The sequence below is a fragment of the Chlorocebus sabaeus genome, chromosome 13, assembly GCF_047675955.1.
Source record: "Chlorocebus sabaeus isolate Y175 chromosome 13, mChlSab1.0.hap1, whole genome shotgun sequence".
Taxonomy (NCBI): domain Eukaryota; kingdom Metazoa; phylum Chordata; class Mammalia; order Primates; family Cercopithecidae; genus Chlorocebus; species Chlorocebus sabaeus.
In genome coordinates this window covers 95,600,241-95,623,727 of record NC_132916.1, presented here as the reverse complement: position 1 = coordinate 95,623,727, position 23,487 = coordinate 95,600,241, and the positions used below count along the sequence as shown (strand labels likewise).

Sequence of the window (23,487 nt, the reverse complement as noted above, 5' to 3'; positions counted from 1 at the left end):
ATGATGGTTTCCAGCTTCATCCGTGTCCCCTGCAAAGGACATGAACACATCCTTTTTCATGGCTGCATAGTATTCCATGGTGTATATGTGCCACATTTTCTTAATTCAGTCTATCATTGGTAGACATTTGGGTTGGTTCCAAGTCTTTGCTGTTGTGAATAGTGCCACAGTAAATGTATGTGTGCATGTGTCTTTATAGTAGCATGATTTATAATTCTTTAGATATATACCCAGTAATGTGATTGATGGGTCAAATGGTAATTCTAGTTCTAGATCCTTGAGGAATTTCCACACTGTCTTCCACAATGGTTGCACCAATTTACACTCACACCAACAGCGTAAAAGCGTTCCTATTTCTCCACATCCTCTCCAGCATCTGTTGACTTTTTAATGATCGCCATTCTAACTGGCATGAGATGGTATCTCATTGTGGTTTTGATTTGCATTTCTCTGATGACCAGTGATGATGAGCATTTTTTCATGTCTCTGTTGGCTGCACAGATGTCTTCTTTTGAGAAATGTCTGTTCATATTCTTTGCCCAAATTTTGATGGGGTTGTTTTTTTCTTGTAAATTTGTTCGAGATCTTTGTAGATTCTGGATATTAGCCCTTTGTCAGATAGGTAAATTGCAAAAATTTTCTCCCATTCTGTAGGTTGCCTGTTCACTCTGATGGTAGTTTCTTTTGCCATGCAGAAGCTCTTCGGTTTAAGTAGATCCCATTTGTCTATTTTGGCTCTTGTTGCCATTGCTTTTGATGTTTTAGTCATGAAGTCCTTGCCTATACCTATGTCCTGAATGGTATTGCCTAGGTTTTCTTCTTGGGTTTTTATGATTTTAAGTCTAACATTTAAGTCTTTAATCCATCTTGAATTAATTTTTGTATAAGGTGTAAGGAAGGGATCCAGTTTCAGCTTTCCACACCTGGCTAGCCAGTTTTCCCAGCACCATTTATTAAATAGGGAATCCTTTCCCCATTTCTTGTTTATGTCAGGTTTGTCAAAGATCAGATGATTTTAGATGTGTGGTGTTGTTTCTGAGGGCTCTGTTCTGTTCCAATGGTTTATAATCTCTGTTTTGGTACCAGTACCATGCTGTTTTGGTTACTGTAGCCTTGTAGTATAGTTTCAAGTCATGTAGCATGATAGCTTTAGCTTTGTTCTTTTTGTTTAGGATTATCTTGGCTATGTGGGCTCTTTTTTGTTCCATATGAACTTTAAAGTAGTTTTTTCCAATTCTGTGAAGAAAGTCATTGGTAGCTTGATGGGGATGGCACTGAATCTGTAAGTTACCTTGGGCAATATGGCCATTTTCACGATAATTGATTCTTCCTATCAATGAGCATGGAATATTCTTCCATTTGTTTGTGTCCTCTTTTATTTCGTTGAGCAGTGTTTTGTAGTTCTCCTTGAAGAGGTCCTTTACATCCCTTGTAAGTTGGATTCCTAGGTATTTTATTCTCTTTGTAGCAATTGTGAATGGGAGTTCACTCATGATTTGGATCTCTGTTTGTCTCTTTTTGGTGTATAGGAATGCTTATGATTTTTGCACATTAATTTTGTATCCTGAGACTTTGCTGAAGTTGCTTATCAGCTTAAGGAGCTTTGGGGCTGAGACGATGAGGTTTTCTAAATATACAATCATGTCATCTGCAAACAGGGACAATTTGACTTCCTCATTTCCTAATTGAATACCCTTGATTTCTTTCTCTTGCCTGACTACCCTGGCCAGAACTTCCAACACTATGTTGGAAGAGTAGTGGTGAGAGAGGGCATCCTTGTCTTGTGTCAGTTTTCAAAGAGAATGCTTCCAGTTTTTTTCCCATTCAGTATGATACTGACTGTGGGTTTGTCATAAATAGCTCTTATTATTTTGAGGTACGTTCTGTCGATACCTAGTTTATTGAGAGTTTTTAGCATGAAGGGCTGTTGAATTTTGTTGAAGGCCTTTTCTGCATCGATTGAGATAATCATGTGGTTTCTGTCATTGGTTCTGTTTATGTGATGGATTACATTTATTGATTTGCATATGTTGAACCAGCCTTGCATCCCAGGGATGAAGCCAACTTGATCGTGGTGGATAAGCTGTTTGATGTGCTGCTGGATTTGGTTTGCCAGTATTTTACTGAGGATTTTCGCATCGATGTTCATGAGGGATATTGGTCTAAAATTCTTTTTTTGTTTTGTCTCTGCCAGGCTTTGGTATCAGGATGATGTTAGCCTCATAAAATGAATTAGGGAAGATTCCTTCTTTTTCTGTTGATTGGAATAGTTCCAGAAGGTATTGGGGGAACCCCCCCCCCAATATTTCAATATAGGTTCTTTCTATTTTCCATAAGTGTTGACTGGCTGAGAAATAAAGAGAAAGAGTACAAAGAGAGGAATTTTACAGCTGGGCCGCCGGGGGTGACATCACATAACCTCCATGTCGGTAGGATCGTGATGCCCACCTGAGGCTCAAACCAGCAAGTTTTTTATTAAGGGTTTCAAAAAGGGAGGGGGTGTAAAACAGGGAGTTGATACAAAGATCACATGCTTCAAAGGGCAAAAAGCAGAACAATGATCACATAACTCTGAGGGAACAGGACAAAAGGCAAAACAGAACTACTGATAAGGAACTGTGTTTAACTGTGCACATATTTTCTTGATAAACATGTTATACAACAGAAAACAGGGTTTGAGAGCAGAGAACTGGTCTGACCACAAATTTACCAGGGCGGAGTTTTCCCCACGCTAATAAGCCTGAGGGTACTGCAGGAGACCAGGGCGTATCTCAGTTCTTATCTCAACCACATAAGACAGACACTCCTAGAGCTGCTGTTTATAGACCTCCCCCCAGGAATGCATTCCTTTCCTAGGATATTAATACTAATATTCCTTGCTAGGAAAAGAATTTAGCAATATCTCTCCTACTTGCATGTCCATAGGCTCTCTGCAAGAAGAAAAATATGGCTCTTTTTGCCCGACCCCGCAGGCAGTTAGACCTTATGCTTGTCTTCCCTTGTTCCCTAAAAGTCACTGTTATTCTGTTATTTTTCAAGGTGCACTGATTTCATATTGTTCAAACACACAGGTTTTACAATCAGTTAGTACAGTTAACACAATTATCACAGTGGTCCTGAGGTGACATACATCCTGAGCTTACGAAGATAACAGGATTAAGAGATTAAAATAAAACAGGCATACGAAATTATGAAAGTATTATTTGGGAACTGTTAAATGTCCATGAAATTTTCAAAATTTATGTTCCTGTGCCGTGACTTCAGCTGGACCCTCTGCTTGGGGTCCCTGACTTCCCTCAAGAGGAAGGAATGGTACCAGCTCTTCTTTGTATCTCTAGTAGAATTCGACTGTGAATCCATCTGGTCCTGGACTTTTTTTGATTGGTAGGCTATTAATTATTGCCTCAATTTCAGAGCCTGTTATTCGTCTATTCAAATATTAAACTTCTTCCTGGTTTAGTCTTGGGAGGGTGTATATGTCCAGGAATTTATCCATTTATTTTAGATTTTCTAGTTTATTTGCATGGAGGTGTTTATAGTATTCTCTGATGGTAGTTTGTATTTCTGTGGGATCGGTGGCGATATCCCCTTTATCATTTTTTATTGTGTCTATTTGATTCTTCTCTCTTTTCTTCTTTATTAGTCTTGCTAGTGGTCTATCAATTTTATTGATCGTTTCAAAAAACCAGCTCCTGGATTCATTGATTTTTTCAAGGGTTTTTTGTGTCTCTATCTTCTTCAGTTCTTCTCTGATCTTAGTTATTTCTTGCCTTCTGCTAGCTTTTGAATGTGTTTGCTCTTGCTTCTCTAGTTCTTTTAATTGTGATGTTAGGTGTAAATTTTAGATCTTTCATGCTTTCTCTTGTGGGCATTTAGTGCTATACATTTCCCTCTACACAGCGCTTTAAATGTGCCCCAGAGATTCTGGTACGTTGCATCTTTGCTCTCGTTGGTTTCAAAGAACTTCTTTATTTCTGCTTCCTTTTCCTTCCTTCCTTCCTTCTTTCTTTCCTTCTTTCTTTCTTTCTTTCTTTCTTTCTTTCTTTCTTTCTTTCTTTCTTTCTTTCTTTCTCTCTCTCTCTCTCTCTCTCTCTCTCTCTCTCTCTCTCTCTCTTTCTTTTCTTTCTTTTCTTTCTTTTCTTTCTTTTCTTTCTTTTCTTTCTTATTTTTGAGATGAAGTCTCACTCTTGTCTCCCAGGCTGGAATGTAGTGGTGCGATCTCGGCTCACTGCAATCTCTGCCTCCTGGGTTCAAGCAATTCTCCTGCCCCAGCCTCCCAGGTAGCTGGGATTACAGGCACTTGCCACCACGCCCGGCTAATTTTTGTATTTTTAGTAGAGAAGGGGTTTCACCATGTTGACCAGGTTGGTCTCGAACTCCTGACCTCAGGTGATCCGCCCCCCTTGGCCTCCCAAAGTTCTGGGATTACAGGCGTGAGCCACTGCGCCTGGCCTTCTTTTCCTTATTTACCCAGTAGTCATTCAGGAGCAAGTTGTTCAGTTTCCATGTAGTTGTACGGTTTTGAATGAATTTCTTAATCCTGAGCTCTAATTTGATTGCACTGTGGTTTGAGAGAGAGTTTGTTGTGATTTCTGTTCTTTTACATTTGTTAAAAAGTGCTTTACTTCCAGTTATGTGGTTAATTTTAGAATAATTGTGATGTGGGGCTGAGAAGAATGTATATTCTGTTGAGTTGGGGTGGAGAGTTCTGCAGATGTCTATTAGGTCTGCTTGGTGCAGAGCCGAGTTCAGATCCTGGATATCCTTGCTAACCTTCTGTCTCATTGATCTAAGATTGACAGTGGGGTGTTAAAGTCTCCCATTATTATTGTTTTGGAGTCTAAGTCTCTTTGTAGGTCTCTAAGGACTTGCTTTATGAATCTGGGTGCTCTTGTATTGGGTGCATATATTTAGGATAGTTAGCTCTTCTTGTTGAATTGATCCCTTTACCATTATATAACGGCCTTCTTTGTCTCTTTTGATCTGTGGAAAGCAACGTTAATCTTATACATCTCCATCAGAGTTCTTGGGTGACCAGGCACATTGTCAATGAGCAGTAATATTTTGAAAGGAATCTTTTTTTCTTGAGCAGTGGGTTTCAACAGTGGGCTTAAAATATTCAGGAAACCCTCATATAAAGAGATGTGCTATCATTCAGGGTTTGTTGTTTCATTGAAAGTGAACAGGCAGAGTGGATTTAGCCTAATTCTCAAGGGTGCTAGGACTTTCAGAATGGCAAATGAACATTGGCTTCAACTTCAGATCACCAGCTACATTAGCCCCTCACAAAAGAGTCCACCTGTCCTTTGAAGCCAGGCATTGACTTCTCCTCTTTAGCTATGAAAATCCAAGATAACATCTTCCAATAGAAGCTGTTTTGTCTCCATTGAAAAATCTTTTGTTTAGTATAGCTACCTTCATCAATGATTTTAGTGGGATCTTCTGGATAACTTACTGCAGCTTCTCCATCAGCACTTTATGCTTCACTTTGCCGTTGTACGTACTGAGACAGCGTCTCTTCTTAAATCTCATGAACCAAGCTCTGCTAGCTTTAGATTTTTCTTCTGCAGCTTCCTCACCTCTGTCAGCTTTCATAGAATTGAAAAGAGTTAGGGACTTGCTCTGTGTTAGGCTTCGACTTAAGGGAATGTTGTGTCTGATTTGATTTTCTATTCAGACCACTAAAATTTTCTTCATGTTAGCAATAAGACTATTTTGCTTTCTTATCATTTGTGTGCTCACTGGAATAACACTTTAAATTTTCTTCGAGAACTTTTAAGCTATTTGGTGCAAGAAGCCTAGCTTTCAGATTCTCTGGACTTTCAGAATGCCTTCCGTACTTAGCTTAGTCATTTCTAACTTAGGATTTAAAGTGAGAGATATGCAGCTCCTCCTTTCACTTGAAAACTTAGAGGTCACTGCAGGAATATTAATTGGCCTAATTTTCATATTATTGTGTCTCAAGGAATAGGGAAGCCTGAAGAAAGGGAGAGAGAAAGGGGGAATGACTGGTCAGTGGATCAGTGAGAACACACACAACATTTATTGAGGTTACTAATGTAATTGTCTTGGGGTGCCATGGCAGAATGTCAGAAGGCTGTGGCACCCCAAGATAATTACATTAGTAACCTCAAAGATCACTGATCACAGATCATGGTAACAGATGTAATAGTAATGACAAAGTTTGAAATATTGTGAGAATTACCAAAATGTGATACTGATGCTGATAGACTTGCTTGATACAGGTTTGCTACAAAGTTTCCATTTGTAAAAATTGCAGTATCTGTAGGGCAAAATAAAATGAAGCACAATAAGACAAGGTATGCCTGTATCTATTAAGTGATATAGCCCTAGCCTGAAGAAAAATAAATTTTTAAGTAATCATGGACATGTGGTATGATTGTATATCTTTTGCCATAGGTGATATAAAATAATTTTTGAATAAATTCCTATTGTCTCCACCAAGTATAAGAGTAGAAACAGGCTATGATTGTGGGCACAGAGGACAGAGGACGTATCTGACTGGGGATTGCCAAGACCTGAAACCTGGGCATTCAGTACTGTTGAAATGATCAGAGAGACGTCAGATACCAGAGTAGGGAGAACATCAGAAGGCTGGGGTATTGGTGGATAACGGAAGGAGGAAGGATGTCATGTATCAGAACCTGCTGTGGAGCAGTGCCGGGCTAGGGAAGAAAATGGGTCTCTAGGAAAAGGACAAGTGACCAATGTCCCATGATCAGACAGTTGAAGGCAACAGCAGTAGCTGTTGTGACCCAGACTGGGAATTAGATCTTGACTGTTGAGACACATTAGGCTAATGAATAGCATGGAGGTTAGGTGGGCAGTGATCAGGGTAAGCAACAGGTTTCAAAAAGACTTGTTATTAGCATGCTGTGTGTTAAGGCGACCACCAGCATGTATATCAGGCACTAGGATGAAGAGTGGGCCTCTGGATCAGAGGAGATTTAGGCTGAAGCCTTTCTGTGCTCTGAATTGTACTTTTGCAGAGGAGTTGACTTAAAGTTTTGGGATGACTGTGGGCACTGGGCGGCACCTAGGCTTGAATCAAAGCTCCAATGTCATGATGTTTCTGAATTCCAACATTTAGAAGTTTATCAAATGAAACTTTCTATACCATTCAGAAGAGTACTAAGGTGAAGATGGAAGGACACGGACAGAGTCCAGAATCTAACAATGAATAGCTAATATTTATTCAGCACTCACTACATCAGGTACTGTTCTGGGTGTATTACGTATACTGCTTGCTTTATTCTTCCCAAAAAATCCATTTAGGGGATGGACACTGGCACGCAGATATTCTATTTAAGTAATAAGAAGAAGGACTAAATATGATGTGGTTAGGCATAAGATTATGATATTTTCCAAACTCCAGCAGTTCTGGGCACTAAAGTTTATCTTTAGCCCTCCTTATTGTTTTATGGTCCATGACCATTTGCTGTTGACATATTTAACACATGCTACTGGTCGTGCATATTCCTGATGGCTTAGGTTCATAACACCTGTCTGTGCTTCTCCCAGACCACTCACTTTGGTCTCCTTTTCTGACTTTCCATAGGTTTTATTGTCTATACATATTTAATCCCTTGGCTATATTCCTTCTTCCTTTTTTATACTTTTACAAAAAATTGTTTAATATGGGTAAAATTTTCCCCATTAACAAACTTTTACAGGTCTGTATTGCTTTTGTATCTTATAGTATTATTGTAAATAATTCAGCAATTTGCATAATACCTTTCTTTGTACCTTGATTTTAGTCAAGTTGTAATTAACTGTTAAGAAACTGGTTGTTTTTACGTATTTTACAATGTATGAAATGATTTTTTTTTTTTTTTTGATTTTCACAGGGCAAACTCAGAAAATGAATCTTTTCCAGTCAGTAACAAGTGCCTTGGATAACTCATTGGCCAAAGATCCTACTGCAGGTAACCCTGATTTGTGCCTGAATTGTGGTAGCTGTGTTAATTCCAGAATTGAAGGTTTGCTTAAAATATTTATGTGGAGCTCAATGGTTAACATTGTATCTACGTGAAATTTTCAAAGGCCTACTCAAATGATTAGGGCTAAATAATCAAATTGCAATTAGTCCACTTATTACCAGTTAGTTCGCATGTATATTTAACATCTAGTCAGCTTTCTCTTACAGTATGTGTGGTCCTGATATTATATTAATGACTTCTGGATTAAAACCTACTGTGTACTCCTGTTTCTCTGGCATATAGAAAAAAAACAAAATACTTTTTCATTCAACTATTTATTTATAAAATGAAGACTTGATTTTATGCTTCCCTTTGGGTTACATTGTCTTTCAACTTGTAATATTTTTTGGAAATAATTGTAATATTTATATATAATTATATAAGTATCTTAATCTTCATCTTATTAAATTATTGATACAAAACCAATTGTTTTTCCACTATATGTTTTCACATTTGGTTGGCTTTACTTCATATATGTATTAGATACACATATATTTAACATATATCTATATATACAGCTTATATATTTGTGCGTGCATATATGTTTAATATACGTTGGGCTTCCACCTGAGAATCTGTAGTTTTAAGGTTAAATGAAAAACATTATTTTTTAGGGAAAAGTGAGAGCTGGACTAAAGGATAATTAGATCTTGATTTGTTTTGAATGCTACTTGATAATGATTGAACCAGATGAGTAAATTCATAGAGAAGGGTGAGCTTTTTTCTTTTGCTCAAAAAAACTGGTTAGGTGCATTTATGAGACTAGCATTCAGCTCTATGAATACCCTCTATTTTAAAACTCCTGCCAATTTCCACCTACACCATTCTTTGCCTTGCTCATTGTGTCCGTCATGCTTGCCTCCTTTCTACTTCACACAGTCTAAATCCCTTTCCTATTTGTGACTGTTGCCTTAGCTTGGAATGCTCTTCTGATGACTGACTTACTGTATACTGTGTCTCAGGAAAAACCACAGGCCTGGAAGTCTAGAGCATGAGTCATAGTTCTGCCTCTAGCTTTCTGACTTGGCCAGTCAGACTACTTCTCTGGTCTCATTTTCTTCATGGATAAAACAAATGAGATTCTAGATCAATGATTCTTTCTCAGCGGGGGGTAATCTTAGTCCCCACTCCCACAACTCTCTTTACATTTAACAATGTAAGCAATGTAAGCCAAGACACTTTCTGTTGTCTCAACTGTGTGTGTGTGTGTGTGTGTGTGTGTGTGTGTGTGTGTATAGTAACTGTCATCCAGTGGGTAGAGACCAGGGATGCTACTATATATCTACAGTGCACAGGACAGGCCCTCACAACAAAAGAATCATCTGGTCTAAAATGTCAGTAATATAGAAGTTGAGAAACCTTGATATAGATCTATGGTCCATTTCTGTTTTGTGATTAAAATGTAAACATTTAAATTACTTATTTCTCATGGTTAGTATTGTTTAGGAATTATTAAATAAAATGTATTATTTAAATACTGTTTTTCAGTAATATTTGGTGAAGATGTTGCCTTTGGTGGAGTCTTTAGATGCACTGTTGGCTTGCGAGACAAATATGGTAAGTAAATACCTATATACACAGTATTCTGACAGAACTTTTACTAAAAGATCTTAAAAATACAAAACATGCCTACTAAATTTTTTGTCATATCCTCATTGTATAGATGAATTCCTTTTCATTTCCAACGCCACCCGCAGAATCCTTTGGCCTATATTTCCTCAAATGTCTTCTAATATCCCTCTGATCTAGTTCATATTACACATACACTGTAATTGATTCCAAAATAATTGTCATTAAATGTATTGCTTATTGTGTCATTCTTCTGTCCAAGAACCTTTGGTGTTTTATTGCTACCTGCCTTAGCCAGTTTCAATTCCGTTGCTTCCAGTTCAAGATTCTGCCTGTTGTGTCTTTATTAATGCAAATTTTATCTTTTCGGGAAGAGAGAGAGAGAGGGAGAGGAGAAGGGTTTACTTTTTAAGGAACTGGCTCATGTGATTGTGGGGCTGGCAAATCCACAGGGCAAACTGGCTGACCTGAAACTCAGGCAGGGTTTCTGTTTTAGTCTTGATGCTGAATTTCTTTTTGCTTGGGAACCTGCAATCTTTTCTCTTAAGGCCTTATATTGACTTTATGAAGCCTAGTCACGTTGTAAAAGGTAATCTGCTTTATTCAAAATCTACTGATTTAAATACTAATCACATCTAAAAAGTACCTTCACAACAACTTCTACACCTGTGTTTGACCAAATATTAATAACTGGGTGCCATAGCCGGGTCAAGTTGACATATAACGAACCATCACATTATCCTTCTTATGTGTTTTATCCCAGCTGACGTCTTTTAATTGGCATGTGATTGATTTCTGCCCATTGCTTTTATTAATTTCATTTGACTCAGTTAAAATCATAAGAATGTATTTTGGTCCATCTTTGAATTCCCACTCTTCTGACTTGCTGTGTAAGGAACGTGTTTTGACCTCCTATTGTTAGGGATACCTTTGAAGTCCTTCTGACATTTTATTTTTTCTCTTAGTCTTGTCTGATTTAGAATTCAGCAAAGCAGTTCACGTGAGGGCTGGGAGGAGCTGATAACTCCCTCTCTTCTTTCCTTTGGCATTGCTCTATATTGCTGGTGTGTTCATACAAGGCAAGAGGAGTGAGGGTCTTTGCGATTTTTTTCTTTTAGTTATATCTTTTTCTGTTCCACTGTTTCTGAGGTTATGTTATACTTAAATCTAAGAACCCATACATGTTCCATCTCACTTATTGGGACTTCCAGCTTAGTCTTTTCTCTTCCATTTATAGCAGGTTAAGTTTCTGGGTCCAGTCCCTCTGCTTTCTCCTACTTCTAATACCTGCTTAGAGCTTGAGGTAGTTGGGCAAAAGATTATTTTTCCTGATCATTTAGACTCCTGCTACAAACTTTTAGATCTTTAATAAACAGTTAAAAATCTTTACACATTTGATTTCAAAAGTAATTCATATACATTGTAGAAAATTTGGTAAACACAGAAAAGCATAAAGAAAATAAAAACTGCTGTTTTCAGAGGTAACTTGGAGGTAACCACTGTACATATCTTGGTATATATACTTCTAGACTGTATTTGAATATGTTTGTGTATATTAACTAATATTTCAAACACAGAATTATACTTCTGTAACTGAGTCTTTTCTATATCCAGTATAGCTATGCTGTGGAGCAGTGTCTAGACCTCACGATTCCATCTTGTCTGACTCAGTGTAGTAGCATGCCATGTGCTTTCTGAATAGCCAAGATTTATTCAGCACTCACTGCGTCAGGTACTGTTCTGAGTGTATTACATGTACTGCTTTATTTATTCCTCCCAAAAAAAAATCCATTTAGGGACTTGTGTAGGCTGTTGAGTCCTCTGTTGGCTATCTGCCCAGGTTCTCATCCATGGCACTCTGCTTACCCCTTCTGTCTGGGGCATTTTATCCATGCCATCTGCGGCTCATACACTGGTGACTCCTGAATTTCTATCTCTAGTTCAGACTTCTGTTCTGAGCTTCAGATCTGTGTATTCAGTTTCTACTGCGCATCTTCACCTCAGTGTTCGATAGTCACTTCAAATTCAGCATTTCCACACCTAAGGTTGCTACAACCACCCAGCAAATGTATGCCTCCTAGTGCATTTCCTATTTTGGTGAATATATCACCATCCATTTAGTACCTAAGCCAGACACTGGGGAAATTCTAAATGTCTTCCTTCTTTCTAGTTCCCCACATCCAGTCAAGTTGTACAATTGTATCTAATCTGGCCCATCCTTTCCATTCTTACTGCCCTGGTACTTCAGATCTTTAATTTTTCTCCACCTGCAAAGTTTTATTTCTTTTCTTAGTAATCACCACTCTTTTAGTCTTACCCTCCCTCCAGTCCATTCCCTATTTTGTTGCCAGTGTGACCATTTTAACATGCATATTTCTTAGTAGGACATACAAAATACTTTTTAAAAAAAATTTAAATTTTTTAAATTTTTGAGATGGAGTCTCGCTCTATCACCCAGGCTGGAGTGCAGTGGTGCGACCTCGGCTCACTGCAACCTCCGCCTCCTGGGTTCACATGATTCTCCTGCCTCAGCCTCCCGAGTAGCTGGGACTACAGCTGCGTGCCGCCACGCCCTGCTAATTTTTGTATTTTTAGTAGAGATGGAGTTTCACTGTGTTGATCAGGCTGGTCTCAAACTCCTGACCTTGTGATCCACCTGTGTTGGCCTCCCTGTGTGCTGGGATTACAAGCATGAGCCGGTGCGTCCGGCCACCAAAGACTTTGAGAACTACCTACATAGCTACCTGACCTCATCTGCTTTTAATTTTATTTATTTTATCTATTTTTTTACTTTTTACTCTACAGACCTAGGAGCTGGAGCTTTTTAAAATTTTTGTTAAAATTAATGTTGAGTTACTGGTTGTTTCTCCTAAGCCCCCTGTTGTTTTTTCTTCTTTCTTGCTTTGCACTTGCTCTCTGGGTCTCTCTCCCCTGTCTGATTACCTGGCAGACTCCTATTTCTTCTTCAGAAGGTTCCCCTGTGAAGCTCTTCCAGACCCTCCAAGCAGACTCAGACAGTTCTTTGTCACCATTCACACTGCACCTCTTAAATCTTGAAAGTTGTACTGTAATCCATAACTCCACACCAGAAAGTTGTTAAAGGCAGCAGATCTTTAAGCTGTTCCACAGAATGGATCCCTAGGACCTAATATTGTATCAGGCATTTATGAAGTACATGCTGTTGAGTGAATTTACCGTTTGCTCTCACTGTCTCAGGAAGGGGATTTCCCTCTCTGACATTAATTATTTAGGTCTCATTTTATTTTCCTTAAAAAATAGGTTTAAATGGGGAGAAAGTAACTCTTAACTTGAAAAAGTCCAGTGCTCTTAGAGGGCACCTGCAAATTTATGTTTCCTGTCATGGCAGGAGGCTGAGCTAACTCATGGCTAAGTAACTCTTTCAGCTTTATTGTCAGCAGCTGCTGTGAATGTTTACAACAGTTTTAGGGCAGTGAAGTTACACTTTAATTTCAGGTTGAGGATGTTGATCAAGATGAAAAATTAAATCGCTGATACTCTCTAATGAGAGTAAGTGAGCTTCTGTTTTCAGAAGTGAAGAATAAAGGGAAGAGTGAAGAGAAATATATTAAAATACATTTTTCTTGCATATTTAAAAAGTAACGTACTTAAAAAAATTATCTGCCCTTTTGAGTATAGGGCAGGAATTTTTAGCTATACAGAAGCATAACTGTCTGCTTAGGATTTTTTAAAGATAATTTGTGTTTAAAATAACTAAAAGATTATGTTGATATAGTTCAATATAACAGTCAAGTCAGACTGCATTAAGTGACGTAGCAAATAAAACCCCTGTGCCAGATCAGTTCTCTTTCTGGGGAGAGCTGAATGTTGCGTGAGAAAGGATCACAACCAGTAGGTGGCAGCCCACACTTTGAAATGAGAACATCCCTGTTGGCATCGTGCCAGTACTTGAACTGCTGCAAAGCATTTTCTATTCCATCAGAAGGCGGAATTTGAAGGATTGTGGGTTACTGACGTATGTTGTAAAGCTGAATACTACTTGATATGACAAAGAAGGAATTGCATAATTAGAGGCAATGCTATAAGGAAAGGAAGAGAGACATAGAGCATTTTTTATTCCAGACGATCCAGATGAGTGTGGATTTAGCACCACTAAACTGCTTCTCTTCCTTGTCCTTTGATAGAACAAAATAGTATGAGTGCTTTGAAAATTAAATAAAATAGTATGTCCTCATCAACATTGCATTCCAAATGGCAGCTTTAACCACTGTACATAATGAGAGGTATTGATTAGGAGCAACAGCTGGACTTCTGGGGAAGCAGGGAATGGGAGAGGGCAGTTAAAGGTAGTTGATTTGTAGGGTATGTGTGATTTTATGTTGAATGCCACACATGCTTGCTTTCTTTTTCTTTTAAGACGGAGTCTTGATCTATCACCCAGGCTGGAGTGCAGTAATGTGATCATGGCTCGCTGTAACCTCTACTTCCCAGGGTCAAGTGATTCTCTTGCCCCAGCCTCCCAAGTAGCTGGGACTACAGGTGCCCACCACCACACCTGGCTAATTTTTGTATTTTTAGTAGAGACAGGGTTTCACCATGTTGGCTAGGCTGGTCTCGAACTCCTGACCTCAGGTGATCTGCCTGCCTTGGCCTCCCAAAGTGCTGGGATTACTGGCGTGAGCCACTGTGCCTGGTGTCACACGTGCTTTCATTCAAATAAGTAATGAGACAGATTCCTCATGGCACATACAAAATTCACACTTATTGTCATTCTCTGAGAGAGAGAGAGAGAGAGAGAGAGAGAGAGAAAGAGAAAGAGTGTATGTGTGCGTGTGTGTTATTAAAATAAGATTTTGGTGTGTCAGGTTTAAGATATGTTTGTAACATTATTCTATACTGATAGAACTATTGCCTGGTTGTGGTTCTTAGTGTATATTTGGGCCACTTATTGGAGGAAATTTAGGTGAGGAAAGGAATAGCTGAGGACCTCTTGAATTCGTCTACAGGCCTAAACATCTGCCTTTTCATGGGACTTGATGTTTTTCCATTACTGTATCCATTCCGTTACACCACAAGTGTGGCCTGTCATAGCAGCTTGGGAAAACTAATATAACCACTTACTTGTTTTCTTATGTAAACATCACTGAAATTGTATAACCAGATACTTTAATACACTGAAGTCAGGTTGGAAAACTAGGACAGGCATTCGGTGAAGGCAAGTTTTTGTCTGTAATATACCAATATTTGGGAGTTGACTTTGGACCTCAGTATCCTCATCAGTAAATTGAAGGGAAAGGACCAGGTGGTCCTCCGGGATTCTTCCAGTGCATACATTTAGGTAAATCTTTATGGTTTTGTTTTTTAAAAAAGAGGAACACAGTTTTTTCATGCTTTGATTGCCTTTACATTTAGAGGTTTTTTGAATATAGTTGTTGTAGCATTTTGGAACCATGGGGTACCTTAGGCATTTAATTTTTTCTTAAGATGTCCCTTTTCCGGCGTAAGTTTAATTAAATTAATTAATTAATTAATTAATTTGAGTTGGAGTCTCACTCTGTCACCCAGGCTGGAGTGCAGTGGCGAGATCTCAGCTCACTGCAACTTCTCTTTCCCGGGTTCAAGTGATTCTCCTGCCTCAGCCTCTGAGTAGCTGGGATAACAGGCATATGCCACTATGCCTGGCTAATTTTTGTATTTTTAGTAGAGATAGGGTTTCACCATGTTGGCCAGGCTAGTCTCGACCTCCTGACCTCAAGTGATCCGCCTGCCTTGGCCTCCCAAAGTGCTGGGATTACAGGTGTGAGCCACTGCACCTGGCTGCTTTTCCAGCATAAGTTTTAAATTTAGGGGTTGTAAGCAAAATCTTTGCTCTTATATATTTTTTGTGAGTTATGAAATTAATGTCTTTAACAGAAAAAGTGACCTTCCATTATATGTTCTTGTTGCAAAGAAAGGATTACTTGGGTGATACTCATACTCTTGGATTTAGTGTCAGAGTTCCATTGTAGAATGGCAGTCTGTGAGATGGGGGTTTGGTCTCTGGGTTGTTGAAACTAATTTTATTGAAGGAAAAAACATGATAAAATTCATGAAAATTCCTTAGGGAAATTGAATATGTACATGATTTATTTCCCCTATTGAAGTATATATATTTATGACATATAAGCAGATTGAATACTAGATATAGACTGTGAGATAGAAGTCTAACTGAGGAATTTGGAATGAAAACAGGTATTAATAAGTTGGTGTGAATCTGGTTTTCTAATATATTTATTAATAATATTTTTAAAGGATTGTTAGTAGCTTTAAACTGCTCTTGATATTACGAAGTTCTTTTGTTTTCCAAAGGTGCACATGTTGGCAGAACTAGATGAACGTGTTTAATACGCCTTTTTTCCCCACAGTGCTTTTTTCACTAACATTAAATTTATTTCTAAAAATCTATGGTCAAATATACATAACATTTACTGTTTTAACCATTTTTACAGTTCAGTGTTTTTAAGTACATTCACGTTGTGGTGCGATGATTCCCACCATCCATCACCAGAACTTTTTTCATCTTACAAAACTGAAACACTATAACCATCAAACAATAACTCCCCATTTTCTCTCTAACAGTCCCTGGCCAGAACCCATTCTACTTTCTATCTCTATGATTTGACTACAGTAAGCGCCTTATGTGAGTGGAATCGTATAGTATTTGTCCTTTTGTGATTGCCTTATTTCATTTGTAATAATGTCCTCAAGGTTTATCCATGTTTCAGCATGTGTCAAAGTTTCCTTCCTTTAGGCCGCATAATATTTTGTTGTATGCATATACCACATTTTGTTTATCCATTCATTTGTTGATGGATATTTGGGTTTCTTCTGCCTTTTGCCTATTGTGTCCTAAGACTGCTATAAATACTGATGTGTAAATATTTGGTAGTGTCACTGCTTTTTTAATTCAGAAGAACAAAGTTGGAGCACTCACAGTTCCTTTTTTCAAAGCTTACTGCAAAGCTATAGTTATCAAAACAGTGTGACAATGGCAAAAAGACAAACATTGACGAATGGAATAGAATAGAGAACCCAGAAATAAACCCTTGAATATCTGGTCATTAATTTTTGACAATGATGCCAATACCATTCAACAGGGGAAAGGACAGTCTTTTCAACAAATGATGCTGGGAAAACTGGATACTCACGTGCAGAAGAATGAATTTGGACCTTTATTTAACACCATATACAAAAATTAACTCAAAATGGATCAAAGACTTAAATGTAAAACTATAAAACTCTTAGGAGAAAATGTAGGGGAAAAACTTCATGAAATTGGATTTGATAATGACTTTTTAAATATGACTCTAAAGGTATAGGCAACAATAAAAATAGATAAATTGGACTGCATCAAAATTAAAAACATGTACTTTGAAGGACACTATTAACAGGGTAAAATGGCAGTTCACAGAATGGGAGAAAATACTTGCAAATCATGTATCAGATAAGAGATTAATATCCAGAATATATAGAGAACTTCTAAAACTCTACCAAAAAAAAAAATCAATTAAAAAATAAGCAAAGGACTTGCACAGACATTTCTCCCAAATTGGTAATTTATATATAAATTGCCAATATATAAATTACCAATGAAAAGATGCTCAACATCACTAATTATTAGGAAATGCAAGTCAGTACCACAGTGGAATATCACTTCATACTCATTAGGATGGCTTAAGAAAACAGGAAGGAACAAGTGTTGCTGAGGATGAAATTGGAATCATTGTGCATTGCTGGTGGGAATGTAAAGTGATGCAGCCACAGTGGAAAACAGTATGTTAATTCCTCAAAAAATTAGAATTTCTGTATGATATATGCAATATGCCTTTCTTTTTATCTCATTTTTAAAATCCAGTTGAATGAGTTAATATAGAAAATGGAATGGAAATATTGATGCATACTTCATTTACTTTAGTTTTTCTTATTTATTGCTTTGATGACCTTTTGTGATTTTCCAAATAAAGATTTTAGACATTACTAAAATTAGAATGGGTACAAATGGTCACTGTATTTTAATTTCTCTAATTTATAACACTGACCTCTCAGAACTTTAGTTCTATATGACATGGATATAGACTATATAAGAATTTCTCAGTCTGTCAGCACTATTCATTTATTTCTCTATTTATTTGTTTAAGAGTCAGGGTCTTGCTCTGTTGCCTAGACTGGAGTGCGGTGGTACAATCACACTTCACTGCAGCCTTGAACTCTTGGGCTCAAGCAATCTCCTGCCTCAAGCAATTCTCACTGTTGGCCTGTTGACCAGTGGCTTAACAAATAACATTTAAGAAAATAAGATATTTAATATATTTTGTAGGATATCAAAGCTGGGGAGAAATGGAGGGTATATCTAGTCTAGTGGTTTTCAACTGCTGGTGATTTTGGCAATGTCTAGAGGTATTTTTGGTTGTCATACCTTGGGGGGTACCATCTGGTGCGTGGAGACCTAGAATGCTGCTAGACATGCACAGGGCAGCCCCACCAAATAACTGTCTGAACTGAAATGTCAATACTGTTGAAGCTGGCTGGGCATGATGGCTTACAGTTATAATCCTAGTGCTTTGGGAGGCCAAGGTGAGAGGATTGCTTGAGGCCAAGAATTTGAGACCAGCCTGGGCAACATAGCAAGATGACCCCCACCCTTACAAAAAATTTAAAAAAAAAATAACTGAGCAGGGTGGCACACAGCTATAGTCCAACTGCTTCGGAGGCTGAAGCAGGAGAGCCCAGGAGTTTGAGGCTGCAGTGAGCTGTGATTGTACCACTGCATTCTAGCCTGAGTGATAGAAGGAGACCCAGACTCTAAAAGAAATAGTGCAGACAGGCTGAGAAACTCTGATCTATTTCCATGTAATGTGGACACTGAAATTCGGAGAGGTGGAGTTGCTCAGTGGCAAGTGGTCTAGAGCTCACGCCTCCTAAAACCCGGTTCAAGGCTTTTTGTACTATATATTTTTCCCTCATTTATAAATAAGCAGCTAATTTATGTAAAAACATAAAAATAAGGAATTCTAATTAAACAAGGCTCATGGGTTTTGATTATTCAAGAAATAAGAAGCTAGTGATCAGAAACCTATATTAAAAAGTTTGAAAATAATCTATTTTTGTGATTCTCTTGTGAATGAGATTTTCTGAGTGCATTAGGTTATTCTGGGGTTGGAACTACTGCTCTAACCATTGTTTTCAACTTAATTGATTAAACAGTAAATGTTAGAGCTACCAACAGGTGTTCTCTTTGACATTTTAAGCATCAGTCAGAATGTAATGACCTTAAGCCAGGTTTTCTCAATCTCATTTGACAATGGCATGCTTTTAAAAAAGTTCAAATGTGAGCACCAACAGGGGCTTGGAAGATACGCTTGGATTAAGGTGAACAAGGAAAAATGGGATTATAGGTAATTATTGTCAGAAAGTATAACATTGATTCATGTATCTTTTAAGCTTCACAAGAATTAGAAAATGAGACCATGTATATTTTATTAAGAACAGTATGTATTAGAAAAGTAAAAGATCTTTGTTTTATATTGTCATTGTCAAATATGACATCCACATCCTCAAGCCACACATCTACGTAATATGAAAGATGTTGCTAAATTAGCTTCCCAAACCTGATTCTTAGTCTTCTGAAAATTTTCTTCTAGACTGATACCTTTAACAGGGGGATGAACCTAGACATTTTTTTCCTTTCAGTATTTAGAATTTCTTGAATTAGTACACCCTAGATATTTAAATTGTTTTATTTTTGACAGCTCACTTTCTAATTTTTGCACATCGAAGCCAGTGAATTTTCTTTTCTTGTGTATTTGGAATTGCTTATTTTCTGATTCAGTTATAATTTTTGGATTACAAGGCTTTTCTTTTTGTTTTAAACTTCCCATTTCAACCATAGATCATGGGGAAATCTATGTATATAGTTGAGATTTATTTTATTGAGTAATAAATATTAGATTATAAAATCAAATAAAATACAAATATATATTGAAATTTTAAGAGAGTTTAACATAATATGTTATCCACCTAAAAGATGAATTATGTTAATCCTAAGATGAGTTATAAATACTGTCTACCTATTATTGCTCAGGTTGAATGTCAGGTAATGTGTAACTTCCTGCCATTCCTGGGTATAGCTGACACATACATAAAGGTAGATTAGAACATAGAACTATTAAGTACTATAACTATATATTTAGCACTTTTCTTTCGGATCTTATAATACCTTTTAGAAGGCCATAGGAGTCCCTTTGGGACACAGGAATAGGAATAAAAACGTAAAAATAATACAAAGTTTGAGATTTTTACAAATTTGAAAAATGTAGTAGTGCTTAACCTGAATCTCTCTATTCTTCATGCTTTTGATTACCATGCTACAATATTGGCTGTGTTGGGGGAGGAGGAGTGTTGAAAAAAATTTTGCTTTTGTGTTTCCTTGACCTAACTTTAAGACTATTAAGTTTATTTATCTTTTGTCAGAGTCATTTTTCTCTTTTTTAAAGAAAAACCACATGCGGTGAAGGAATTAAAAATGGGCCTGCTGCCACTGCTATTTTGGAGATTCTTAGAGTAGCTTAGATCAGTCCAGTTAGGAAAAAATTTTTTTCTGTTTCAAACGGTGCCGCATATTCCTTGATTTCAATTTCTCAGAAGTCTGGGAGATTATCAGTGTAGCATTTATACCAAATTTCTCAAAGTTAAAAAAAAATCCAGTGAAGAGTATCAATAAATACAGACAATTTAGATTCCTAAAATTATCAAGGCTGAAAAAGGATCAGTATAACAATTTTATGGAGGAGTTCAGATTGGTCAGTATCTGGGGATGCTTGTATTCTCCCATCCTGTTTTGTTCATCTTAAAACAGATCCCAAAGTCTGTTAAATTTCAACTGCTCCTCTTTCTAGGAGTTGCACGCATGATAATCATAGCAGCTATATGGCAGCTTCACGTTGACACTGTGCTCAGACATTGAGTTGATATTGTCACTTACCTGAAGTCACTTAACTGTCTCAGGAAGTTTGAATCTAAATGTGTAGGTTATTACACAGCAATACATTGTGTGCCTCTAATTCTGTCTTGGAAATCCACTGTTATCGCCTTAATGCAGTTATAAAGTCACATAATAATAAAGTTCACTAGGAAAAATTATTTTCCAGTCAGACTAGGAGGAGCCAATAAAAATAGCTCTACGTGGAGGACAGTATTAATGTCATTTGCCAGGTATTTGTTGAGTGAGACTGCCTATGCAAAAGTCATAGAGGATTAGAGCACCGTGCTTTGTTTTCTGTTCCCATTTAACATAGATGAGATTTCTCGGTTGCTTTGATTGGCAGAGTTGATGAAGGATCAGTTAGGTAAAGGTTGGCAATGTCATATGCTAAGAAGTCACTTGTGAAGCTTGTTGGACAAAAAGTTTTCAGTTTCCTGGTGAGCAGCTACACCCAAAGGCAGCTTTAGCAATGAAATGCTTGACCTTCTCTTGTGGCATCCTGCCATCCCTCCCCTCTAGATCCTCTGGCCACCAGCCCGAAGTGGTGGCATCTAGCCAATCATAAATTAGTCAAAGGATTCTTATTCTGTAATACTGGCTCTTGGAAACTCTAGTATCTTTAGTAATAAGGAATTTCTTCTCAGTTTCTGGGCAGGGTGCTCATTTAACCCATCTTTTCTCTTTTCCGGTCTTTGCCAGCTTGGAGTCTACCCGAAACAAAGAAACTTGTTTCTAAGCCAGAAGGAAACACACAAACCTAGTAGTACATCCTTAATCAATATCCTATAGACAATGAATTTGAGCACTTCCTTCTTTAAAAAAGTGGAGGTTCCTCAAAACTCAAAAGGAAACTTGAAATCACTTCAGGGAACATCTTAATTCTGTATTCAAAGGCAGAAATACAGCATATTAAATGGTATAAGCCCACTGGATTTATTCAGATCTAAATTAAGCACTGATAGGATGGATCTGAAAAGGAAAACTTATCGTGTTCTCAACAAATTCATAAGTCCAGTCAGGCAACTCAGACATTTGCATGAAGAAGGCACTTTTTCTTTTGTCAAATAAAGATTCTGCAAAGTTTCTGTCCAAGAACTCTTTAGCTTTTATAGTATATAATATGTCAAAGAAAGTTACAACTCTGATTACAATGCGTAACTCTTTATATGAAAAGAGAAAGTTTGATATCTTGACATACATATAATGCACTAGTTGTGTTCTCTGTAATAATTGAATTAATCCTGCAATTTGCTGAGGGTGAATCGGGAGGGGAACCTGGATCTGTTGGGAACTTCCAACCTATCCAGCCTCTTCTGATTTCTCTTAAACACTTGTAAGCAGAATTTGAGCCAAATAGTCTCAGTGAAGCCTTCCCTTCATTCATTTCTGGCCAGATTAACTTAATTTGCCCTCATTTCTAGCTCACCCTCTTTCTTTCTTAAAGCCTGAAGTAGAAGGTTGTTCATGAACCAGCTTAAACTCCCATTACATTTAAGTATTTTAGTAAAGTAAAATTTCAGTAAAGTTTGTTCCCAATTTTGCCAGTCTGAGTGATACTAAGCTACACAGTATTCGTTTTACTAAGGGAACAACAGCCAAGTTACTGCACGGTCTTTCACTGTTTAAATTTTCTTGTAGCAGTGTAGTGCCACTGCTGTTGTTATTTCCATCCCACCTTTTATTTTCCCTAGAATATCTCCATGTTCCAGGGAAGTACAGGATCAGAGAATAGGCAGCGTTCTTTCTGAGAGTTGTGTGTAGTTACATAATGTATTAGGATTTTCTTGTTCAGTTTTATTTTTGTAGATCCCCTTCTGCTATTATTTGTGTCTGTTTTGGTTTCTAATTTCTGTCGAACTGCTAAGGGATTTGATCCAACTGTTAGCATTTGATGTGTTTTCTCCCTTCAAGAACACATGGACTCTATCTTTCTCTTGTGAATCCCTCTTGTGGAGGCTTTAGCAATTAGTTGGGCAGAGTCTTGCCTTGCCTGTCCTCTTCTTTATTGTGCACAGCCATGAGTGGACTGTTGTCCAGCCTCTGGAGCATACACACAAAAGCCTGTGTCGATGGTGCAGTAACATATGAATCAGTGGTCCTTGCCTTTGCTAACATTGTGGTATCAGGAGTGCTTGAGGGGACTTTCCCCCAAACCACCTCATGCATACATCAAATCTAAGTAAAAACAATGGGCTTGCTGTGAACATGTAAGTTTAACACAAGTCCACTGGCTTTTGTTTCCAACTAGAATGGTTCTCTAAGCTCCTCTTACATAGATATTTTGGAGCTTCTGCTGCCTGGCAACTCTATCAGTTTTATTTGGTTGGGTCAGTTTTATAGTTTCTGCAGAACTGGAAGCTGGCCATTTAAAATAGCCCTGGTTCCACTCACACATGTGATGTGATTGCTGGACCAACTGTTCACAAGTTGTGAAGAGATTACAAGACAGTAGTGGGCTGAAATACGCTCTGTAGAGAAGGGCTGGTGTTGACTGATACCATTACCACATTGACCAGTGGGTACAGTAAGTAGGTAGTTACTGTTAAAGTGTCATAAACACCACCAGGCTTTGCCTAGGCTAAGGCACTTCTTTAGTATGCCCTGGGGTCACTTGGGTTATTTTCCTGGTTACAGAGACCAATTTATTAGCTCTAAGAGCTTGTTGGAGATGCCATCCTAGGAAGGTATCTACCTTCCTAGGATGTGTGTGTGTGTGTGTGTGTGTGTGTGTGTGTGTGTGTATGTGGAAAAAATATTTGAAATGGGTTTCAGACAGCTACAACGCTGTTTGCTTCACAGCACTGCTTCCCTCCCTTGCCCATATGCTGCAATACTGACATGCCAGTCTCACCCCAGGAGTTACTGGTTTGGAATGTGGCCAGGGTGTTGGAGTTTTAAAAGGTCCCCAGGTGTTTGAAA

The 23,487-nt window shown here is 37.8% G+C and overlaps 1 protein-coding gene across 2 annotated transcripts in view; it reads left to right on the top strand.

Annotated features, from left to right (window-relative positions):
• The window catches only part of BCKDHB (branched chain keto acid dehydrogenase E1 subunit beta), a 249,437-nt gene that overhangs the window by 13,644 nt on the left and 212,306 nt on the right, over positions 1-23,487 (top strand). For both annotated transcript variants that reach the window (XM_038002194.2, XM_008006436.3), the window contains exons 2-3: positions 7,869-7,946; positions 9,489-9,557. In XM_038002194.2, coding sequence (XP_037858122.2) covers positions 7,869-7,946; positions 9,489-9,557 — 147 coding nt within the window. The remainder of the gene's footprint in view (positions 1-7,868; positions 7,947-9,488; positions 9,558-23,487) is intronic.